Here is a 24,482-nt window from a genome sequence, read left to right as displayed (position 1 = left end):
ATCAGGTGAAGGGACGAGACTGTCTGGAGGACAGCACTGGAGCGAACAAAGCCACGCTGAGATCGCGACCTTTAAGCTGTGTGAGAAGAAACAGAGCGCCTTGACAAAGGAATTAGCGTAGAATTTAGCATTGAAACAGCTGTGGGATTAGCTTGTGACTGGTCACAGAAATGGCTATGTTAAAATCAAAGCCTACACATCCACAGAGGCAGCTAGTACAAATCAAACAGGATAATTTAGCATTGAAATAGATGAGGGATTAGCTGGTGACTGGTCACAGAAATAGCTATGTTAAAGTCAAAGCCTACACATCCACAGAGGCACCTAGTACATATCAAACAGGAGAATTTAGCATTGAAATAGCTGTGGGATTAGCTTGTGACTGGTCACAGAAATGGCTATGTTAAAGTCAAAGCCTACACATCCACAGAGGCACCTAGTACACATCAAACAGGAGAATTTAGCATTGAAATAGCTGAGTGATTAGCTTGTGACTGGTCACAGAAATGGCTATGTTAAAGTCAAAGCCTACACATCCACAGAGGCACCTAGTACAAATCAAACAGGAGAATTTAGCATTGAAATAGCTGAGTGATTAGCGTGCGACTGGTCACAGAAATGGCTATGTTGAAGTCAAAGCCTACACATCCACAGAGCCACCTAGTACAAATCAAACAGGATAATTTAGCATTGAAATAGCTGAGTGATTAGCTTGTGACTGGTCGCAGAAATGGCTATGTTAAAGTCAAAACCTACACATCCACAGAGGCACCTAGTACATATCAAACAGGAGAATTTAGCATTGAAATAGCTGAGTGATTAGCTTGCGACTGGTCACAGAAATGGCTATGTTAAAGTCAAAGCCTACACATCCACAGAGGCACCTAGTACAAATCAAACAGGATAATTTAGCATTGAAATAGCTGAGTGATTAGCTTGCGACTGGTCACAGAAATAGCTATGGTAAAGTCAAAGCCTACACATCCACAGAGGCACCTAGTACATATCAAACAGGAGAATTTAGCATTGAAATAGCTGAGTGATTAGCTTGCGACTGGTCACAGAAATGGTTATGTTAAAGTCAAAGCCTACACATCCACAGAGGCACCTAGTACAAATCAAACAGGATAATTTACCATTGAAATAGCTGAGTGATTAGCTTGTGACTGGTCACAGAAATGGCTATGTTAAAGTCAAAGCCTACACAGAGGCACCTAGTACAAATCAAACAGGAGAATTTAGCATTGAAATAGCTGAGGGATTAGCTTGTGACTGGTCACAGAAATAGCTATGTTAAAGTCAAAGCCTACACATCCACAGAGGCACCTAATACATATCAAACAGGAGAATTTAGCATTGAAATAGCTGAGTGATTAGCTTGTGACTGATCACAGAAATAGCTATGTTAAAGTCAAAGCCTACACATCCATAGAGGCACCTAGTACAAATCAAACAGGAGAATTTAGCATTGAAATAGCTGAGGGATTAGCTTGTGACTGGTCACAGAAATAGCTATGTTAAAGTCAAAGCCTACACATCCACAGAGGCACCTAGTACAAATCAAACAAGATAATTTAGCATTGAAATGGCTGAGTGATTAGCTTGTGACTGGTCACAGAAATAGCTATGTTAAAGTCAAAGCCTACACATCCACAGAGGCACCTAGTACAAATCAAACAGGATAATTTAGCATTGAAATAGCTGAGGGATTAGCTTGTGACTGGTCACAGAAATGGCTATGTTAAAGTCAAAGCCTACACATCCACAGAGGCACCTAGTACAAATCAAACAGGAGAATTTAGCATTGAAATAGCTGAGTGATTAGCTTGTGACTGGTCACAGAAATGGCTATGTTGACGTCAAAGCCTACACATCCACAGAGGCACCTAGTACAAATCAAACAAGAGAATTTAGCATTGAAATAGCTGAGTGATTAGCTTGTGACTGGTCACAGAAAGCTATGTTAAAGTCAAAGCCTACACATCCACAGAGGCACCTAGTACAAATCAAACAGGAGAATTTAGCATTGAAATAGCTGAGGGATTAGCTTGTGACTGGTCACAGAAATGGCTATGTTAAAGTCAAAGCCTACACATCCACAGAGGCACCTAGTACAAATCAAATAGGAGAATTTAGCATTGAAATAGCTGAGGGATTAGCTTGTGACTGGTCACAGAAATAGCTATGGTAAAGTCAAAGCCTACACATCCACAGAGGCACCTAGTACATATCATACAGGAGAATTTAGCATTGAAATAGCTGAGTGATTAGCTTGTGACTGGTCACAGAAATAGCTATGTTAAAGTCAAAGCCTACACATCCACAGAGGCACCTACTACATATCAAACAGGAGAATTTAGCATTGAAATAGCTGAGTGATTAGCTTGTGACTAGTCACAGAAATAGCTATGTTAAAGTCAACGCCTACACATCCACAGAGGCACCTAGTACATATAAAACAGGAGAATTTAGCATTGAAATAGCTGAGTGATTAGCTTGTGACTGGTCACAGAAATAGCTATGTTAAAGTCAAAGCCTACACATCCACAGAGGCACCTAGTACAAATCAAACAGGAGAATTTAGCATTGAAATAGCTGAGGGATTAGCTTGCGACTGGTCACAGAAATGGCTATGTAAAAGTCAAAGCCTACACATCCACAGAGGCACCTAGTACAAATCAAACAGGAGAATTTAGCATTGAAATAGCTGAGTGATTTATTATTTTATTCTCATTCTACGTGGTGACTTTACCGAAAGAACCAAAGAATATTAATCACTGCAGTCACGAAAGCTTGAAATCGAAACACGTTTCTACTTAATTAAATAGTCTTTGTTAATAAATGTTTTCTACCTACAACATCAGAGTGTAAGCACCACATTAAATACGCACTACAATGTGACAATAGTTTAAAGCGATTTTAAGTGTGTTTTTTTGCAGGGGGAGGGGCAGAGCTTTGTGACGTCATATTTGAGGGGGGGGTCTGATTTTCTGTGACGAGCGGGGGGGGGGGTCAAAAATCGTCCAAAATCGCGTGACGTCATTTATCGACGGCCCATAATTTCCGCTCACTCAGAGGAGGAGTTGGAGACGCTGCTGCTGAGACTGGAGCGTGCCACTAAGAGGTGGGGCCTTACCATGAGCCCCACCAAATCTAAGCACCTGCCTGGGTATTTTGTACCATCGGACACTCCACCCCCACAACTCCCAATCGGTGATGGGGCAGTTGTGGAGAGAGTGGAGAGTTTCCCATACCTGGGCAGTGTGCTCATGACCGGCTCCGGTTTAACAGCAGAGGTCTCACTCCGAATCAGTCGAGCGGCAATATCTTTTCATCGGTTGCGTAACGCTGTGTGGAAGCTACCTGGTCTGTCGCTCCGCACTAAGCTTCAGGTCTTCTCGGCCACGGTCATTCCCTCCCTTCTCTACGCTTGCGAAACGTGGACCCCCCCTAATGAAACATCTTCGCCGGTTAGAAACATTTAGGCTAGCCTGCCTACGATCCATTCTGGGTTTAACCAGACTGGATTGTGTGAGGAACTCACAAATCCTTGAAAGATCTGGGCAAGGTCCAATCGGTGAGCTCCTCCGGCGGGCAAGGCTGCGATGGCTGGGTCATGTAGCCCGCATGCCCAGCCACCGCATGCCGAAACAGTTTTTGTTCGGCCGGATCGAGGGGGCTAAGCGGGCGCGGCACGGGCTAGAGAAGAGATGGAGTGATGTGGTACAGGAGGACGTGGAGCTGAGTGGACTTGCCGATGACTGGTACCAGCGGTGTCAAGATCGGCCTCTGTGGAGGAGGAGGCTCGTGAAGGACGCTGCTACTGGGCAGTTGGAGGTAGTCGCCCTCCAACAACAACGGAGGGCGGAGGAGCGACGCTCACAACAACGAGCGGAGCGCCGGGTAGCTAAAGCATAGCGGGTTGGCACAGTAGGGGGCACAGGTGGTGCACCAGCCAGTCATCTCAGTCAGTCGACCCGTGGCACCTGCTGGGTCTGCCCCGTGACCTCCTGCCAGCGGGCGTTCGACACTCCACTTGGCCTCAAGGTGCACATGGCCTGGCACAAGCGTCGTGGTGACGTCACCGCCACTTAGTGGCGAATGACGGTTGTTGTTGTCTACACGTGTCTACACGTGTGTGTGTCTACACGTGTGTGTGTCTACACGTGTGTGTGTGTGTCTAAACGTGTGTGTGTGTCTACACGTGTGTGTGTGTGTGTGTCTACACGTGTGTGTGTGTCTACACGTGTGTGTGTCTACACGTGTGTCTACACGTGTGTGTGTGTCTACACGTGTGTGTGTGTACACGTGTGTGTGTGTCTCCACGTGTGTGTGTCTACACGTGTGTGTGTGTGTGTCTACACGTGTGTGTGTGTGTCTACACGTGTGTGTGTGTCTACACGTGTGTGTGTGTGTCTACACGTGTGTCTACACGTGTGTGTGTGTCTACACGTGTGTGTGTGTGTGTCTACACGTGTGTGTGTGTGTACACTGTGTGTGTGTGTCTACACGTGTGTGTGTGTGTGTGTCTACACGTGTGTGTGTCTAAACGTGTGTGTGTGTCTACACGTGTGTGTGTGTGTGTCTACACGTGTGTGTGTGTGTCTACACGTGTGTGTGTGTCTACACGTGTGTGTGTGTCTACACGTGTGTCTACACGTGTGTGTGTCTACACGTGTGTGTGTCTACACGTGTGTGTGTGTCTACACGTGTGTCTACACGTGTGTGTGTGTATATACACGTGTGTGTGTACACGTGTGTGTGTGTGTCTACACGTGTGTGTGTGTCTACACGTGTGTGTGTGTACACGTGTGTGTGTACACGTGTGTGTGTGTGTCTACACGTGTGTGTGTGTCTACACGTGTGTCTACACGTGTGTCTACACGTGTGTGTGTCTACACGTGTGTGTGTCTACACGTGTGTGTGTACACGTGTGTGTCTGTGTGTTCACGTGTGTGTGTGTGTCTATACGTGTGTGTGTGTACACGTGTGTGTGTGTACACGTGTGTGTGTGTGTGTGTCCACACGTGTGTGTGTGTGCACGTGTGTGTGTGTACACCTGTGTGTGTCTACACGTGTGTGTGTGCACGTGTGTGTGTGTGTGTCACGTGACGATCTGAACTGGTCTCGGGACTCCTCACACACTCATCCCCCCTAGGCCGACTCAGCCTCAAACGAGTCACTCGTGAGTAAGCCGCGCGTCGTTTAAACATCGCCACTGAGTGTCTGGGGGAGGGGGGAGGGAGAGACAAAGGCGGCCGGGATCGGGGAGGGTCCTGGCCACCCCCCCCCCGTCGTGTGCCATCAGTGGCGACCTTCAGGAGCCACCCCCGCTCGCGATCAGCACTTGCCCCTGCAGCCTGTTCGAGGCTACTCGGGGGCCCTTTGTCACTACTTTTGTGATTCTCGTGCCACCGATTGAGGCCCCAACCTCCGCCTCCCCCCCCCCTCTCTCTCTTTGGGGGGGGGGGGGGGTCAGCTGTCTGGCTGCCTGTATAAGGCTGTGGTCAGCTGTCTGGCTGTGGTCAGCTGTGGTCAGCTGTCTGGCTGCCTGTGTACGGCTGTGGTGAGCTGTCTTGCTGTGTATGGTTGTGGTCAGCTGTCTGTCTGTGTAAGGCTGTGGTCAGCTGTCTGCCTGTGGTCAGCTGTCTGGCTGTGTAAGGCTGTGGGCTGCCTGTCTGGCTGTGTAAGGCTGTGGGCTGCTGTCTGGCTGTGGTCAGCTGTGGTCAGCTGTCTGGCTGTGTAAGGCTGTGGTCAGCTGTCTGCCTGTGGTCAACTGTGGTGAGCTGTCTGGCTGTGTAAGGCTGTGGTCAGCTGTCTGGCTGTGGTCAGCTGTGGTGAGCTGTCTGGCTGGCTGTGTAAGGCTGTGGTCAGCTGTCTGGCTGTGGTCAGCTGTGGTCAGCTGTCTGGCTGTGTAAGGCTGTGGTCAGCTGTCTGGTTGTGGTCAGCTGTCTGCCTGTGGTCAGCTGTCTGCCTGTGTAAGGCTGTGGTCAGCTGTCTTGCTGTGTATGGCTGTGGTCAGCTGTTTGCCTGTGTAAGGCTGTCTGCCTGTGGTCAACTGTCTGGCTGTGTAAGGCTGTGGTCAGGCTGTTTGCCTGTGTAAGGCTGTGGTCAGCTGTTTGCCTGTGTAAGGCTGTCTGCCTGTGGTCACCTGTCTGGCTGTGTAAGGCTGTGTTCATCTGTCTGGCTGTGTTCATCTGTCTGGCTGTGTTAATCATCTGTCTGGCTGTGTTCATCTGCCTTGCTGTGTTCAGCTGTCTGGCTGTGTGGCTTTGAGCGGCTGTGTCTGCTGTGTGTCTCTGGTTGTGTATGTGATTGGCGGTGTGTGTGTGGCTCTGACTGTTTGTGTCTGGCTGTGTGTGTGTGACTGTGTGTGTGTGTGTCCCTGACTGTGTGTGTGACTATGTGTGTGACTGTGCGTGTGTGTGTGACTGTGTGTGACTGTGTATGTGTGTGGCTGTGTGTGTGTGTGGCTGTGTGTGTGTGACTGTGTTTGTGTAGCTGTGTTTGTGTGTGGCTGTGTGTGTGATTGTGTGTGTATCTGGCTGTGTGTATCTGTGTGTCTGTGTGTGTCTGTGTGTGTGTGGCTATGTGTGTGTGACTGTGTGTCTGTGTGTGTGTCTGTGTGTATCTGGCTGTGTGTGTGTGTGGCTGCGTGTGTGACTGTATGTGTGGCTATGTCTGTGTATTTGTGGCTGTGTGTGTGTGACTGTGTGTGTCTGTGTGTGTGTGTGGCTGTGTGTATCTGGCTGTGTGTGTCTGTGTGTATCTGTGTGTGTGTGTGTGGCTGTGTGTGTGTGGCTGTGTGTGTGTGGCTGCGTGTGTGACTGTATGTGTGGCTGTGTCTGTGTATTTGTGGCTGTGTGTGTGTGACTGTGTGTGTCTGTGTGTGTGTGGCTGTGTGTATCTTGCTGTGTGTGTCTGTGTGTATCTGTGTCTGTGTGTGTGTGACTTTGTGTGTATCTGGCAGTGTGTGTGTGACTGCGTGTGTGTGTCTGTGTGTGTGTGACTGTGTGTCTGTGTGTCTGTGTGTATCTGGTTGTGTGCGTGTGTGTGTGGCTGTGTGTTTGTGGCTGCGTGTGTGTGTCTGTGTGTGTGACTGTGTCTGTGTGTGTGTCTGTGTGTAGCTGGCTGTGTGTGTGTGGCTGAGTGTGTGTGGCTGTGTGTGTGTGACTGTGTGTGTGTGACTGTGTGTCTGTGTGTATCTGGCTGTGTGTGTGTGTGGCTGCGTGTGTGTGGCTGTGTGTGTGACTGTGTGTGTGTGACTGTGTGTCTGTGTGTGTGTCTGTGTGTATCTGGCTGTGTGTGGGTATGGCTGCGTGTGTGTGACTGTGTGTGTGGCTGTGTCTGTGTGTGTGTATGGCTGTGTGTATCTGGCTGTCTGCCTGTGTAAGGTTGTCTGCCTGTGGTCACCTGTCTGGCTGTTTAAGGCTGTGGTCAGGCTGTCTAGATGCCTGAATGTGGCTGTGGTCAGGCTGTCTGTCTGTATAAGGCTGTGTTTATCTGTCTGGCTGTGTTAATCTGCCTGGCTGTGTTCAGCTGTCTGGCTGTGTGGCTTTGAGCAGCTGTGTCTGCTGTGTGTCTCTGGTTGTGTGTGTGATTGGCTGTGTGTGTGTCTCTCTGACTGTGTGTGTCTGGCTGTGTGTGACTGTGTGTGTGTCCCTGACTGTCTGTGTGACTATGTGTGTGACTGTGCGTGTGTGTGTGACTGTGTGTGACTGTGTATGTGTGTGGCTGTGTGTGTGTGTGTGGCTGTGTGTGTGACTGTGTTTGTGTAGCTGTGTGTGTGTGTGTGGCTGTGTGTGTGATTGTGTGTGTATCTGTGTGTCTGTGTGTGTCTGTGTGTGTGTGGCTATGTGTGTGTGACTGTGTGTCTGTGTGTGTGTCTGTGTGTATCTGGCTGTGTGTGTGTGGCTGCGTGTGTGACTGTATGTGTGGCTATGTCTGTGTATTTGTGGCTGTGTGTGTGACTGTGTGTGTCTGTGTGTGTGTGTGTGGCTGTGTGTATCTGGCTGTGTGTGTCTGTGTGTATCTGTGTGTGTGTGTGTGGCTGTGTGTGTGTGGCTGTGTGTGTGTGTGGCTGTGTGTGTGTGACTTTGTGTGTATCTGGCTGTGTGTGTGTGTGGCTGCGTGTGTGTGTCTGTGTGTGTGTGACTGTGTGTCTGTGTGTATCTGGTTGTGTGCGTGTGTGTGTGACTGTGTGTGTGTGGTTGCGTGTGTGTGTCTGTGTGTGTGACTGTGTGTCTGTGTGTGTGTCTGTGTGTAGCTGGCTGTGTGTGTGTGTGGCTGAGTGTGTGTGGCTGTGTGTGTGTGACTGTTTGTGTGTGACTGTGTGTCTGTGTGTATCTGGCTGTGTGTGTGTGTGGCTGTGTGTGTGTGACTGTGTGTGTGTGACTGTGTGTCTGTGTGTGTGTCTATGTGTGTGTGGCTGTGTGTATCTGGCTGTCTGCCTGTGTAAGGTTGTCTGCCTTTGGTCACCTGTCTGTGTAAGGCTGTGGTCAGGCTGTCTAGATGCCTGTATGTGGCTGTGGTCAGGCTGTCTGTCTGTATAAGGCTGTGTTTATCTGTCTGGCTGTGTTAATCTGCCTGGCTGTGTTCAGCTGCCTGGCTGTGTGGCTTTGAGCAGCTGTGTCTGCTGTGTGTCTCTGGTTGTGTGTGTGATTGGCTGTGTGTGTCTCTCTGACTGTGTGTGTCTGGCTGTGTGTGACTGTGTGTGTGTGTGTCCCTGACTGTGTGTGTGACTGTGTGTGTGACTGTGCGTGTGTGTGTGTGACTGTGTGTGTGACTGTGTGTGTGTGTGGCTGTGTGTGTGACTGTGTGTGTCTGCGTGTGTGACTGTCTGTGTGTGTGTGTGTGTGTGGCTGTGTGTGTGTCTGTGTGTGTGTGTGACTGTGTGTGTGTGTCCCTGACTGTGTGTGACTGTCTGTGTGTGTGTGGCTGTGTGTGACTGTGTGTGTCTGTGTGTGTGTGCGTGTCTGTGTGCGTGTGCGTGTCTGTGTGCGTGGCTGCGTGTGTGTGGCTGTGTGTGTGAGTGTGTGTGTGTTTGACTGTGTGTGTGTGGCTGTGTGTGTTACTGTGTGTGTGACTGTGTGTGTGTGTCTGTGGCTGTGTGTGTCTGTGTGTGTGTGTGACTGTGTGTGTGTGTCTGTGTGTGTCTGCGTGTGTGTGTCTGTGTGTGTCTGTGTGTGTGGCTGTGTGTGTGTCTGTGTGTGTGGCTGTGTGTGTGTGTGGCTGCGTGTGGCTGTATCTGTGTGTGTCTGTGTGTGTGTGGCTGCGTGTTCGCTTCCTCTAGAAATTCTCTCGCGATGCAATCTCGCTCAGCCACCACGACGATCCCCTCCCTCCTGCTGCTGCTGGTCTCGCTGACGCTCATGGCCAGCGAGATGGCAGAGGTTCGGGGTAAGTCGATCCGTCAAATCCGATGTGAGTGGGGGGTGGTGGAAATTTTATTTTTTTAAATATTCCCCTACCCACCCTTCCCAGCGGAATTTTTCTGGGCTCCCCACGTGATCGAGAGGCGTTGTTTGCGTTGTGGTATTTATTAATCGGGGGTTTTCCCCTTTCTTTTTTCCTGGCAACAAACTGAAACTTTTTTTATTTACAAGGATTCATGTCGCTGCATTAACCACAATACCTGCAGTCAAAATGTAAAACACAAAAACAACACACACTATGCTATAATATCTGTGATGCATTGTCCTTGAAGCTGATTGGTCCACACCAAGGGACGGCTTTCTTTTGAGCCTCGACCCAATTGGTGCTCGACCACGTGACGCGAAAAGACCAATCAGTTTCAAGGACAACGCATCATCATAAATTATCATAGTGTGTGTTGTTTTTGTGTTTTGCATTTTGACTGCAGGTATTGTGGTTAATGCAGTAGGCATGAATCCTTGCAAAAATAAAGGTTTCAGTTTCGTTGCCAGATAAAAGGGGGAAAACCCCGATAATTATTATTACATTTTGGTACTGGCAAAGGAGGTCTAATGATGTAGAATTCATTCATGTTTAATCTTGTGTCGTTAAACCCTCCACCACACGACGCAGCCTAAGCGATAAGGGGATGGGGGTGTGGGTGGGTTGTCACGTCAGCAGCAGCAGCAGCAGCAACACGTGGCGACAATTCGTATCTAATGAGAGCAATAAGCCCGTTGTGCGTGTTATTTGACATCTTTTTAAGACCGCGTCGTTCGTGAAGCCCTCAGTAGCTGTACCGGAGGAATTCCCATCTGGTACATATTTTCTGTGCGTGTTCTACAGCAGAGGTGTAGGGAATTCCAGCAAGACCTACACCTCTGCTTTATTGACCTGGTCAAGGCCTATGATACCATCAGTAGGCCTGGGCTCTGGGTTGTTCTTCGTGCTTTCGGAGTCCCTGACCCTCTGCTCACGATCATTTAAGGACCTTCGTGATGGTGAGCGGGCCCGGGTAAAACTACGTGGCCGGGAGTCGGAGCCATTCCCTGTACACCTTGGGGTGCGAAAGGGATGTCCTCTGGCTCCCACATTATTTAACATCTATTTCGACCACGTAGTTTGTGAAGCCTTCAATAGCTGTACCGGGGGAATCTCCATCTGGTACAGATACAATAGGAGGCTGATCGATGCCCGGGTGCGGTCAAGGGATGGCTCCCTATTGCTCAACCATGTTATGTATGCCGATCTGGTAATTGCGGCTCACTCAGAAGAGGAGTTGGAGACGCTGCTGCTGAAACTGGAGCTTGCCATTTAGAGTTGGGGCCTTACCATCAGCCCCAACAAAACTAAGCACCTGCCTGGGTATTTTGTACCATCGGGCACTCCACCCCCACAACTCCCAATCGGTGATGGGGCAGTTGTGGAGAGAGTGGAGAGTTTCCCATACCTGGGCAGTGTGCTCATGGCGAGCTCCAGTTTAACAACAGAGGTCTCACTCCGAATCAGTCGAGGAGCAATATATTTTCATCGGTTGCGTAAAGCTGTGTGGAAGCTACCTGGTCTGTCGCTCCGCACTAAGCTTCAGGTCTTCTCGGCCACGGTCATTCCCTCCCTTCTCTACGCTTGCGAAACGTGGACCCCCCTAATGAAACATCTTGGCCGGTTAGAAACATTTAGGCTGGCCTGCCTACGATCCATCCTGGGTTTAACCAGACTGGATTGTGTGAGGAGCTCACAAATCCTTGAAAGATCTGGGCAAGGTCCCATCGGTGAGCTCCTCCGGCGGGCAAGGCTGCGATGGCTGGGTCATGTAGCCCGCATGCCCAGCCACCGCATGCCGAAACAGCTTTTGTTCGGCCGGATTGAGGGGGCTAAGCGGGCGCGGCACGGGCTAGAGAAGAGATGGAGTGATTTGGTACAGGAGGACGTGGAGCTGAGTGGACTTGCCGATGACTGGTACCAGCGGTGTCAAGATCACCTCTGTGGAGGAGGCTCGTGAAGGATGCTACTGGGCAGTTGGAGACAGTCGCCCTCCAACAACAACGGAGGGCGGAGGAGCGACGCTCACAACAACGTACGGAGCGCCGGGTGGCTAAAGCACAGCAAGTTGTCACAGTCGGGGGCACAGGTGGTGCATCAGCCAGTCATCTCAGTCAGTCGACCCGTGGCACCTGGGTCTGCCCCGTGACCTCCTGCCAGCGGGCGTTCGACACTTCACGTGGCCTCAGGGTGCACATGGCCTGGCACAAGCGTCGTGGTGACGTCACCGCCACTTAGTGGCGAATGGCGGTTGTTGTTGTTGTGTGGGGTGTGTGTGTCTGTGTGTGTGTCTGGGTGTGTCTGTGTGTGTATCTGTGTATGTGTGTGTCTGTGTGTGGGTGTGTGTGTGTCTGTGTGTGTCTGTATGTGTCTGTGTGTCTGTGTGTGTTTCTGTGTATGTGTCTGTGTGTGTGTGTCTGTGTGTGTGTGTGTGTGTCTGAGACAGTGAGTAACGGTAGTGTAGCGGTTAGCGCTACGCTTCGCTATGAACCTGGCGACCCGGGTTCGATTCCCGCTCACGGCCAACACCAGTGACGATTATCTGAACCAGGACCTGGGCCTCCCCTAGGTCGACTCAGCCTCAAATGAGTACCTGGTGCGGTGTGTAAACATTGCCGTTAGGGAGACAAAGGCGGCCGGGTGTGGTGCTGGCCACCCACCCCCTCGTGTGTCATGCCGGCCTTCATAGGTGGTGCTGCTCGCTAACAGCACTTGCCCCTGCAGTCTGTAAAGGCTACACGGGGGAGCTTTGCATTTGCACGATCCGACCCCGAAAACCCCTCAAGGGTGAAGAGTTTAGTCTCACAAGTCCTGGCCCAGTGTGAGACTCTACGTCTACACACGGCAGTGATGGTGGTGATGGTGGTGGTGATGGTGGTGGTGGTGATGGTGGTGGTGATGGTGGTGGTGGTGATGGTGGTGGTGATGGTGGTGGTGATGGTGGTGGTGATGGTGGTGATGGTGATGGTGGTGATGGTGGTGGTGATGGTGGTGGTGATGGTGGTGATGATGATGGTGGTGGTGATGATGGTGATCATGGTGATGGTGGTGATGGTGGTGGTGATGATGGTGATCATGGTGATGGTGGTGATGATGGTGGTGATGGTGGTGGTGGTGATGGTGGTGGTGATGGTGGTGGTGATGGTGGTGGTGGTGGTGATGATGATGGTGGTGATGGTGGTGGTGATGATGGTGATGGTGGTGATGGTGGTGGTGATGGTGGTGGTGGTGATGGTGGTGGTGATGGTGATGGTGGTGATGGTGGTGGTGATGGTGGTGGTGGTGATGATGGTGGTGATGGTGGTGGTGATGATGGTGATCATGGTGATGGTGGTGATGGTGGTGGTGATGATGGTGATCATGGTGATGGTGGTGATGGTGGTGGTGATGATGATGGTGGTGGTGATCGTGGTGATGGTGATGGTGGTGGTGGTGATGGTGGTGATGGTGATGGTGGTGATGGTGGTGGTGGTGATCATGGTGATGGTGGTGGTGGTGATCATGGTGATGGTGGTGATGGTGGTGGTGATGGTGGTGGTGATGGTGATGGTGGTGGTGATGGTGGTGGTGATGATGGTGATGATGGTAATGATCGTTTTGTCGAGCTGCTATCAGCTTGTGATCGGATTGCGCAAAATGCAGCTCAGTGAGGGCATTAAAATAAAACAGAGCTTAGAGTTTGTTCGCAGTGTTGACTACCTCGCCAGGTGTACAGGAGGTCGTGGGTTCCACCACCATCATCACCACGGTGGCTAGGAGATGTTGACTACCTCGCCTGGTGTACAGGAGGTCGTGGGTTCCACCACCACCATCATCATCACGGTAGCTATGAGATGTTGACTACCTCGCCTGGTGTTCAGGAGGTCGTGGGTTCATCCACCACCATCACCATCACGGTGGCTATGAGATGTTGACTACCTCGCCTGGTGTACAGGAGGTCGTGGGTTCCACCACCATCATCATCACGGTGGCTAGGAGATGTTGACTACCTCGCCTGGTGTACAGGAGGTCGTGGGTTCCACCACCATCATCATCACGGTGGCTAGGAGATGTTGACTACCTCGCCAGGTGTACAGGAGGTCGTGGGTTCCACCACCACCATCATCATCACGGTGGCTAGGAGATGTTGACTACCTCGCCTGGTGTTCAGGAGGTCGTGGGTTCATCCATCACCATCACGGTGGCTATGAGATGTTGACTACCTCGCCTGGTGTACAGGAGGTCGTGGGTTCCACCACCATCATCATCACGGTGGCTAGGAGATGTTGACTACCTCGCCTGGTGTACAGGAGGTCGTGGGTTCCACCACCATCATCGTCACGGTGGCTAGGAGATGTTGACTACCTCGCCAGGTGTACAGGAGGTCGTGGGTTCCACCACCACCATCATCATCACGGTTGCTAGGAGATGTTGACTACCTCGCCTGGTGTTCAGGAGGTCGTGGGTTCATCCACCACCATCACCATCACGGTGGCTATGAGATGTTGACTACCTCGCCTGGTGTACAGGAGGTCGTGGGTTCCACCACCATCATCATCACGGTGGCTAGGAGATGTTGACTACCTCGCCTGGTGTACAGGAGGTCGTGGGTTCCACCACCATCATCACGGTGGCTAGAAGATGTTGACTACCTCGCCAGGTGTACAGAAGGTCGTGGGTTCCACCACCACCATCATCATCACGGTGGCTAGGAGATGTTGACTACCTCGCCTGGTGTTCAGGAGGTCGTGGGTTCCACCACCACCATCATCTTCACGGTGGCTAGGAGATGTTGACTACCTCGCCTGGTGTTCAGGAGGTCGTGGGTTCCACCACCACCATCATCATCACGGTGGCTAGGAGATGTTGACTACCTCGCCTGGTGTTCAGGAGGTCGTGGATTCCACCACCACCATCATCATCACGGTGGCTAGGAGATGTTGACTACCTCGCCTGGTGTTCAGGAGGTCGTGGGTTCCACCACCACCATCATCATCACGGTGGCTAGGAGATGTTGACTACCTCGCATGGTGTTCAGGAGGTCGTGGGTTCCACCACCACCACCATCATCACGGTGGCTAGGAGATGTTGACTCCCTCGCCTGGTGTGCAGGAGGTCGTGGGTTCCACCACCACCACCATCATCACGGTGGCTAGGAGATGTTGACTACCTCGCCTGGTGTGCAGGAGGTCGTGGGTTCCACCACCACCACCATCATCACGGTGGCTAGGAGATGTTGACTACCTCGCCTGGTGTACAGGAGGTCGTGGGTTCCACCACCACCATCATCACGGTGGCTAGGAGATGTTGACTACCTCGCCTGGTGTTCAGGTGGTCGTGGGTTCCACCACCATCATTATCATCACGGTGGCTAGGAGATGTTGACTACCTCGCCTGGTGTTCAGGAGGTCGTGGGTTCCACCACCATCATTATCATCACGGTGGCTAGGAGATGTTGACTACTTCGCCTGGTGTTCAGGAGGTCGTGGGTTCCACCACCATCACCACGGTGGCTAGGAGATGTTGACTACCTCGCCTGGTGTACAGGAGGTCGTGGGTTCCACCACCATCATTATCATCACGGTGGCTAGGAGATGTTGACAACCTCGCCTGGTGTACGGGAGGTCGTGGGTTCCACCACCATCATCACGGTGGCTAGGAGATGTTGACTACCTCGCCTGGGGTACGTGAGGTCGTGGGTTCCACCACCATCATCATCACGGTGGCTAGGAGATGTTGACTACCTCGCCTGGTGTTCAGAAGGTCGTGGGTTTTACCACCATCATTATCATCACGGTGGCTAGGAGATGTTGACTACCTGGCCTGGTGTACAGGAGGTCGTGGGTTCCACCACCATCATCACGGTGGCTAGGAGATGTTGACTACCTCGCCTGGTGTACAGGAGGTCGTGGGTTCCACCACCACCATCATCACGGTGGCTAGGAGATGTTGACTACCTCGCCTGGTGTACAGGAGGTCGTGGGTTCCACCACCATCATCATCACGTTGGCTAGGAGATGTTGACTACCTCGCCTGGTGTTCAGGAGGTCGTGGGTTCCACCACCACCATCATCACGGTGGCTAGGAGATGTTGACTACCTCGCCTGGTGTACAGGAGGTCGTGGGTTCCACCACCATCATCATCATCACAGTGGCTCGGAGATGTTGACCACCTGGCCTGGTCTACAGGAGGTCGTGGGTTCCACCACCATCATCATCATCATCACAGTGGCTAGGAGATGTTGACCACCTCGCCCAGTGTACAGGAGGTCGTGGGTTCCACCACCACCACCATCATCATCACGGTGGCTAGGAGATGTTGACTACCTCGCCTGGTGTACTGAGGTCGTGGGTTCCACCAACATCATCATCACAGTGGCTAGGAGATGTTGACTACCTCGCCTGGTCTACAGGAGGTCGTGGGTTCCACCACCACCATCATCATCATCATCACGGTGGCTCGGAGATGTTGACCACCTGGACTGGTCTACAGGAGGTCGTGGGTTCCACCACCACCACCATCATCATCACGGTGGCTAGGAGATGTTGACTACCTCGCCTGGTGTACAGGAGGTCGTGGGTTCCACAACAACCATCATCATCATCATCACGGTGGCTAGGAGATGTTGACTACCTCACCAAGTCTACAGGAGGTCGTGGGTTCGATCTGCTGTATATTCGGAGTCTGCGTCTCTCTCTCTCTCCCCCCCGTGGTCTCGTGGATTGCTCTCCGTGATCTCAGTTGTCCCCCACCTCCACCTCCCCTTCCTCCACATTCACCATGAACAACGCGTGCGTTTAGCGTGTCCGGCTGCTGATATCAACAAGAATGTCGCCACGGCCAAGTGGTTTGTGCAATGGAAGAGCCACGTGGAGCCGTGTGAACCCTCGCCTGATTCAAATGAAAAAGCTGGAATCGTTGAGCAGATTTGTCGATGAACATTTTCGACGTGAAACTTGCTCGCCTGCAAGGGGAGCCCTGTTCTTGGTTCTTTCGCTGAAGTCACGAAGATGGAAAATAGAAAGAAAAAAAAATAGAAAATACAAATGAAATAAAACGTTAATTAAAAATAATAAATTGAAAATATCGATTTAAAGCTTTCGTGACTGCAAGGATTCATCTTCTTTGGTTCTTTCGGTAAAGTCACCACGTAGAATGAGAATAAAATAATAAATTGATAAAATAAAATAACACAATAATATTATTGTTATTTTATTTTATAAATAACACAATAATATTATTGTGTTATTTATAAATAATAATACTATTATTGTGTTATTTATAAAAAAAATAACACAATAATATTATTGTGTTATTTATAAAAAATAAAATAACACAATAATAAATAACACAATAATAGTATTGTGTTATTTATAAAATAACACAATAATAGTATTGTGTTAATTTATAAAAAATAAAATAACACAATAATATTATTGTGTTATTTTATTTTATCAATTTATTATTTTATTCTCATTCTACGTGGTGACTTTACCGAAAGAACCAAAGAAAATTGAAAATAATTAAAAGGAAAAAAAAACCAGTACCCACGGCGTTCCGATCGCAATACAAGTGGCCTTGGTCATGTTCTATGTACGTGGTGTTGTGGTGGTGGTGGTGATGTCTCACTAAGGGAGACAAAGGCGGCCGGGCGTGGTGCTGGCCACCCACCCCCTCTCGTGTGTGCCTTGCCACTCTTCATTAGGGTGCTACTCGCTACCAACACTTGCCCCAGCAGTCTGTGAAGGCTACACGGGGGATCTTTGTCTTTGTGTGTTCACAGGCGGTGCTACTCGCTGACAGCACTTGCCCCAGCAGTCTGTGAAGGCTACACGGGGGATCTTTGTCTTTGTGTGTTCATAGGCGGTGCTACTCGCTACTCACAGCACTTGCCCCAGCAGTCTGTTAGAGGCTACACGGGGGATCTTTGTCTTTGTGATCTCTAATCCACGTGCTCCTCTCTCTCCGTCTCTAATTGCCATCACCACCACCACGGCCTATCCACTGATGGATGAAGATCACACAAAGACAAAGATCCCCCGTGTAGCCTTTACAGACTGTAGGGGCAAGTGCTCTTAGCGGGTAGCATCGCCTGTGAACACACAAAGACAAAGATCCCCCGTGTAGCCTTTACAGACTGTAGGGGCAAGTGCTCTTAGCGAGTAGCAGCACCACCTATGAAGGCCGGCACGGCACACGAGGGGGTGGGTGGCCAGCACCACGCCCGTCCGCCTTTGTCTCCCCTAGTGGGGATGTTTACTACACACCGCACCAGATATTCGCTTGAGGCTGAGGCGACCTAGGGGAGGTCCGGGACCGGTTCAGATAATCGTCACCGGTGGTGTTGGCCGTGATCGGGAATCGAACCCGGATCGCCGGGTTCGTAGCGCAGCGTAGCGCTAACCACTACACCCACCGCTCCCCACTCACAACCACACACCCACACACACAACCACACACAATCACACGCAAACACACAATGACACACACCCACACACACCTACACAACAACAACAACCACCATTCGACACTAAGTGGCGGTGACGTCACCACGACGCTTGTGCCAGGCTACGTGCACCTTGAGGCCACGTGAAGTGTCGAACGCCCGCTGGCAGGAGGTCACGGGGCAGACCCAGCAGGTGCCACGGGTCGACTGACTGAGATGACTGGCTGATGCACCACCTGTGCCCCCTACTGTGCCAACCTGCTGTGCTTTAGCCACCCGGCGCTCCGCTCGTTGTTGTGAGCGTCGCTCCTCCGCCCTCCGTTGTTCTCACGAGCCTCCTCCACAGAGGCCGATCTTGACACCGCTGGTACCAGTCATCTGCAAGTCCACTCAGCTCCACGTCCTCCTGTACCACATCACTCCATCTCTTCTATAGCCCGTGCCGCGCCCGTTTAGCCCCCTCGATCCGGCCGAACAAAAGCTGTTTCGCCATGCGGTGGCTGGGCATGTGGGCTACATGACCCAGCCATCGCAGCCTTGCCTGCCGGAGGAGCTCACCGATGGGACCTTGCCCAGATCTTTTAAGGATTTGTGAGCTGCTCACACAATCCAGCCTGGTTAAACCCAGGATGGATCGTAGGCAGGACAGCCTAAATGTTTCTAACCGCCGATGATGTTCCATTAAGGGGGTCCACGTTTCGCAAGCGTAGAGAAGGCAGGGAATGACCGTGGCCGAGAAGACCTGAAGCTTCGTGCGGAGCGACAGACCAGGAAGCTTCCACACAGCGTTATGCAACCGATTTAAAGATATTGCCGCTCGACTGATTCGGAGTGAGACCTCTGCTGTTAAACCGGAGCCGGTCATAAGCACACTGCCCAGGTATGGGAAACTCTCCACTCTCTCCACAACTGCCCCATCACCAATTGGGAGTTGTGGAGGTGGTGGAGTGTCCGATGGTACAAAATACCCAGGCAGGTGCTTAGTTTTGGTGGGGCTGATGGTAAGGCCCCACCTCATAGTGGCACGCTCCAGTCTCAGCAGCAGCGTCTCCAACTCCTCCTCTGAGTGAGCGGCAATTACCAAATCATCGGCATACATAACGTGGTTGAGCAATAGGGAGCCATCCCTTGACCGCACCCGGGCATCGATTAGCCCCCCATTATATCTGTACCAGATGGAAATACCTCTGGTACAGCCATCAAAAACTTCACGAACTACGTGGTCACAATAGATGTTAAATAATGTGGGAGCCAGAGGACATCCCTGTCGCACCCCAAGGTGAACAGGGAATGGCTCTGACTCCCGGCCACGTAGTTTTACCCGGTGGTGGTGGTGGTGGGGGTGGTGGTGGTGGTTGTGGGGTGGTGGTGGTGGGGGGGGGTGGTGGTGGTGGGGTGGTGGGGTTGGTGATGGTGGTGGGGGGGTGGTTGGGGTGGTGGTGGTTGTGGGGGGGTGGTGGTGTAGGGGGTGGTGGTGGGGGGGTTGGTGGTGGTGGTGGTGGTGGTGTAGGGGGTGGTGGTGGGGATGGTGGTTGTGGTGGTTGTGGTGGTGGTGGTTGGGGTGGTGGTGGTGGTGTAGGGGGTGGTGGTGGTTGTGGTGTTTGTGGTGGTTGTGGTGGTTGTGGTTATGGTGGATCCTTGGACAGACATCAGAGAGAGTTAGGGGGAGAGGCAGAGAGAGGGGGGTGAGAGTGTGGAGTAGTCGCGGTGTGTACCCACGCACTGTGTGTGAGTGTGTGTGTGAGTGTGTGTGAGTGTGTGTGTGTGAGTGTGTGAGTGTGTGTGTGAGTGTGTGTGTGAGTGTGTGTGTGAGTGTGTGAGTGTGTGTGTGAGTGTGTGAGTGAGAGTGTGAGTGTGTGAGTGTGGGTGTGAGTGTGTGTGAGTGTGTGTGAGTGTGTGTGAGTGTGTGAGTGCGTGAGTGTGTGTGTGAGTGTGTGTGTGAGTGTGTGTGAGTGTGTGTGAGTGTGTGAGTGTGTGTGTGAGTGTGTGAGTGAGAGTGTGAGTGTGTGAGTGTGGGTGTGAGTGTGTGTGAGTGTGTGAGTGCGTGAGTGTGTGTGAGTGTGTGAGTGTGTGTGTGAGTGTGTGAGTGTGTGTGTGAGTGTGTGTGAGTGTGTGAGTGTGTGTGTGAGTTTGTGAGTGTGGGTGTGAGTGTGTGTGAGTGTGTGAGTGTGTGAGTGCGTGAGTGTGTGTGAGTGTGTGAGTGTGTGTGTGAGTGTGTGTGAGTGTGTGTGAGTGTGTGTGAGTGTGTGTGTGAGTGTGTGTGAGTGTGTGTGAGTGTGTGTGAGTGTGTGTGAGTGTGTGTGAGTGTGTGAGTGTGTGTGTGAGTGTGTGTGAGTGTGTGTGAGTGTGTGTGAGTGTGTGAGTGTGTGTGTCTGAGTGAGTGTGCGTGCGTATTGTGGGAGTGTGTATGTGAAAGTGCGTGTGTGTGAGTGTGTGTGTGAGAGTGTGTGTGTGAGTGTGTGTGTGTGTGACTGTGTGTGTGTCTGTGGGGAGCGATAGTGTAGTGGTTAGCGCTACGCTGCGCTATGAACCTGGCGACCCGGGTTCGATTCCCGCTCACGGCCAACACCAGTGACGATTATCTGAACCGGTCCCGGGCCTCCCCTAGGTCAACTCAGCCTCAAATGAGTACCTGGTGCGGTGTTTAGTAAACATCGCCACTAGGGAGACAAAGGCGGTCGGGCGTGGTGCTGGCGACCCACCCCCTCGTGTACCGTTCCGGCCTTCATAGGTGCCCGCTAACAGCACTTGCCCCTACAGTCTGTTAAGGCTATATGGGGGATCTTTGTCTTTGTGTGTCTGAGTTATCTGGTGCGGTGTGTAAACATCGCCACTGTGGGAGAGACAAAGGCGGCCGGGCGTGGTGGTGGTGCTGGCCACTCACCCCCTCTGTGTGTGCCACAGCGCCGGTAACCTTCATAGGCAGCTGCTGCTACTCGCTTACTAACAGCACTTGCCCCTACAGCCTGCTAGAGGCTACCTGGGGGATCTTTGTCTTTGTATTTTCATAGACACCGCTACTCGCTACTAACAACACTTGCCCCTACAACCTGCTAGAGGCTACCTGGGAGAGCTTTGTCTTTGTATTTTCATAGACACTGCTACTCGCTACTAACAGCACTTGCCCCTACAGCCTGCTGGAGGCTACCTGGGGTATCTTTGTCTTTGTATTTTCATAGACACTGCTTCTCGCTTACTAACAGCACTTGCCCCTACAGCCTGCTGGAGACTACCTGGGGTATCTTTGTCTTTGTATTTTCATAGACACTGCTACTCGCTTACTAACAGCACTTGCCCCTACAGCCTGCTAGAGGCTACCTGGGGGATCTTTCTCTTTGTATTTTCATAGACACTGCTACTCGCTTACTAACAGCAACTTGCCCCTACAGCCTGCTAGAGACTACCTGGGGGATCTTTCTCTTTGTATTTTCATAGACACCGCTACTCGCTACTAACAGCACTTTCCCCTACAGTCTGTGTAGGCTACACGGGGGATCTTTGTCTTTGTGTCTGCTGGGGTGTAATTACAGTCGGATAGGCCGCTTAATTAGGCCCATAGCGAAATGCCATTCACGAAAATTAATGAAGAGACCCACGGAGTGATAGTGGATGGGGGTGACAGCTCCTGGCTCACACACAGAGACCCACAGACTCACCACACAGAGACCCACAGACTCACCACACAGAGACCCACAGACTCACCACACAGAGACCCACAAACTCACCACACAGAGACCCACAGACTCACCACACAGAGACCCACAGACTCACCACACAGAGACCCACAGATTCACCACACAGAGACCCACAGACTCACCACACAGAGACCCACAGATTCACCACACAGAGACCCACAGACTAACCACACAGAGACGCACAGACTCACCACACAGAGACCCACAGACTCACCACACAGAGACCCACAGACTCACCACACAGAGACCCACAGACTCACCACACAGAGACCCACAGACTCACCACACAGAGACCCACAGACTCACCACACAGAGACCCACAGACTCACCACACAGAGACCCACAGACTCACCACACAGAGACCCACAAACTCACCACACAGAGACCCACAGACTCACCACACAGAGACCCACAGACTCACCACACAGAGACCCACAGATTCACCACACAGAGACCCACAGACTCACCACACAGAGACCCACAGATTCACCACACAGAGACCCACAGACTAACCACACAGAGACGCACAGACTCACCACACAGAGACCCACAGACTCACCACACAGAGACCCACAGACTCACCACACAGAGACCCACAGACTCACCACACAGAGACCCACAGACTCACCACACAGAGACCCACAGACTCACCACACAGAGACCCACAGACTCACCACAGAGACACCCACAGACTCATCACACAGAGACACACAGACTCATCACACAGAGATCCACAGACTCACCACGCAGAGACCCACAGACTCATCACACAGAGACCCACAGACTCACCACACAGACACCCACAGACTCACCACACAGTGACCCATAGACTCACCACACAGAGACCCACAGACTCACCACACAGAGACCCCTAGACTCACCACACAGAGACCCACAAACTCATCAAACAGACACCCACAGACTCACCACACAGTGACCCACAGACTCACCACGCAGACACCCACAGACTCACTACACAGAGACCCACAGACTCACCACACAGACACCCACAGGCTCACCACACAGAGACACCCACAGACTCACCACACAGAGACCCACAGACTCACCACACAGAGACACCCACAGACTCACCACACAGACACCCACAGACTCACCACACAGAGACACCCACAGACTCACCACACAGACACCCACAGACTCACCACGCAGACACCCACAGACTCACCACACAGAGACACCCACAGACTCACCACACAGAGACCCACAGACTCACCACACAGACACCCACAGACTCACCACACAGACACCCACAGACTCACCACACAGACACCCACAGACTCACCACACAGAGACCCACAGACTCACCACACAGACACCCACAGACTCACCACACAGAGACCCATAGACTCACACAGAGACCCATAGACTCACCACCACACAGAGATCCATAGACTCACACAGAGACCCATAGACTCACACAGAGACCCACAGACTCACCACACAGAGACCCACAGACTCACCACACAGAGACCCACAGACTCACGACACATAGACACACAGACTCACCACACAGAGACCCACAGACTCATCACACAGAGACCCACAGACTCACCACACAGAGACCCACAGACTCACCACACAGACACCCACAGGCTCACCACACAGAGACCCACAGACTTACCACACAGAGACCCACAGACTCACCACACAGACACCCACAGGCTCACCACACAGAGACCCACAGACTTACCACACAGAGACCCACAGACTCAGCACACAGAGACCCACAGACTCAGCACACAGACACCCACAGACTCAACACACAGAGACCCACAGACTCACCACACAGAGACCCACAGACTCACCACGCAGACACCCACAGACTAACCACACAGAGACACCCACAGACTCACCACACAGAGACCCACAGACTCACCACACAGACACCCACAGATTCACCACACAGACACCCACAGACTCACCACACAGAGACCCACAGACTCACCACACAGACACCCACAGACTCACCACACAGTGACCCATAGACTCACCACACAGAGACCCACAGACTCACCACACAGAGACCCACAAACTCATCAAACAGACACCCACAGACTCACCACACTGAGACACACAGACTCACCACGCAGACACCCACAGACTCACCACACAGAGACCCACAGACTCACCACACAGAGACCCACAGACTCACCACACAGAGACCCACAGACTCACCACACAGAGACACCTACAGACTCACCACACAGAGACCCACAGACTCATCACACAGACACCCAAAGACTCACCACACAGAGACCCACAGACTCACTACACAGAGACCCACAGACTCACCACACAGAGACCCACAGACTCAACACACAGAGACTCACAGACTCACCACACAGAGACACCCACAGACTCACCACACAGAGACCCACAGACTCACCACACAGAGACCCACAGACTCACCACACAGAGACCCACAGACTCACCACACAGAGACCCACAGACTCACCACACAGAGACCCACAGACTCACCACACAGAGACCCACAGACTCACCACACAGAGACACACAGACTTACCACACAGAGACCCATAGACTCACCACACAGAGACCCACAGACTCACCACACAGAGACCCACAAACTCACCACACTGAGACCCACAGACTCACCACACAGAGACACACAGACTCACCACACAGAGACCCATAGACTCACCACACAGAGACCCACAGACTCACCACACAGAGACACCCACAGACTCACTACACAGAGACCCACAGACTCACCACACAGAGACACACAGACTCACCACACAGAGACCCATAGACTCACCACACAGAGACCCACAGACTCACCACACAGAGACACCCACAGACTCACCACACAGAGACCCACAGACTCACCACACAGAGACACCCACAGACTCACCACACAGAG

At 51.9% G+C, this 24,482-nt stretch overlaps 1 protein-coding gene across 2 annotated transcripts in view; it reads left to right on the top strand.

The window, feature by feature from the left end:
• PLG (plasminogen) overlaps positions 1-24,482 on the top strand; it is a 179,103-nt gene that overhangs the window by 24,892 nt on the left and 129,729 nt on the right. Inside the window, exons 1-2 of one of the 2 annotated variants that reach the window (XM_076054560.1) lie at positions 5,523-5,566; positions 9,293-9,399. The exons of the other annotated variant lie outside the window; for it this stretch is intronic. Of the exons in view, the coding sequence (XP_075910675.1) occupies positions 9,306-9,399 (94 nt within the window). The 5' untranslated portion in view covers positions 5,523-5,566; positions 9,293-9,305. Of the gene's footprint in view, positions 1-5,522; positions 5,567-9,292; positions 9,400-24,482 lie in introns of those variants that run through there. 2 annotated transcript variants of the gene reach the window in all.

This window comes from Petromyzon marinus, chromosome 66 (genome assembly GCF_048934315.1).
Source record: "Petromyzon marinus isolate PM22_M1 ecotype Great Lakes invasive population chromosome 66, UKy_Petmar_22M1.pri1.0, whole genome shotgun sequence".
NCBI lineage: Eukaryota > Metazoa > Chordata > Hyperoartia > Petromyzontiformes > Petromyzontidae > Petromyzon > Petromyzon marinus.
Note: the sequence above shows the minus strand (reverse complement) of the source record. Positions and strands in the feature narration are given on the sequence as shown.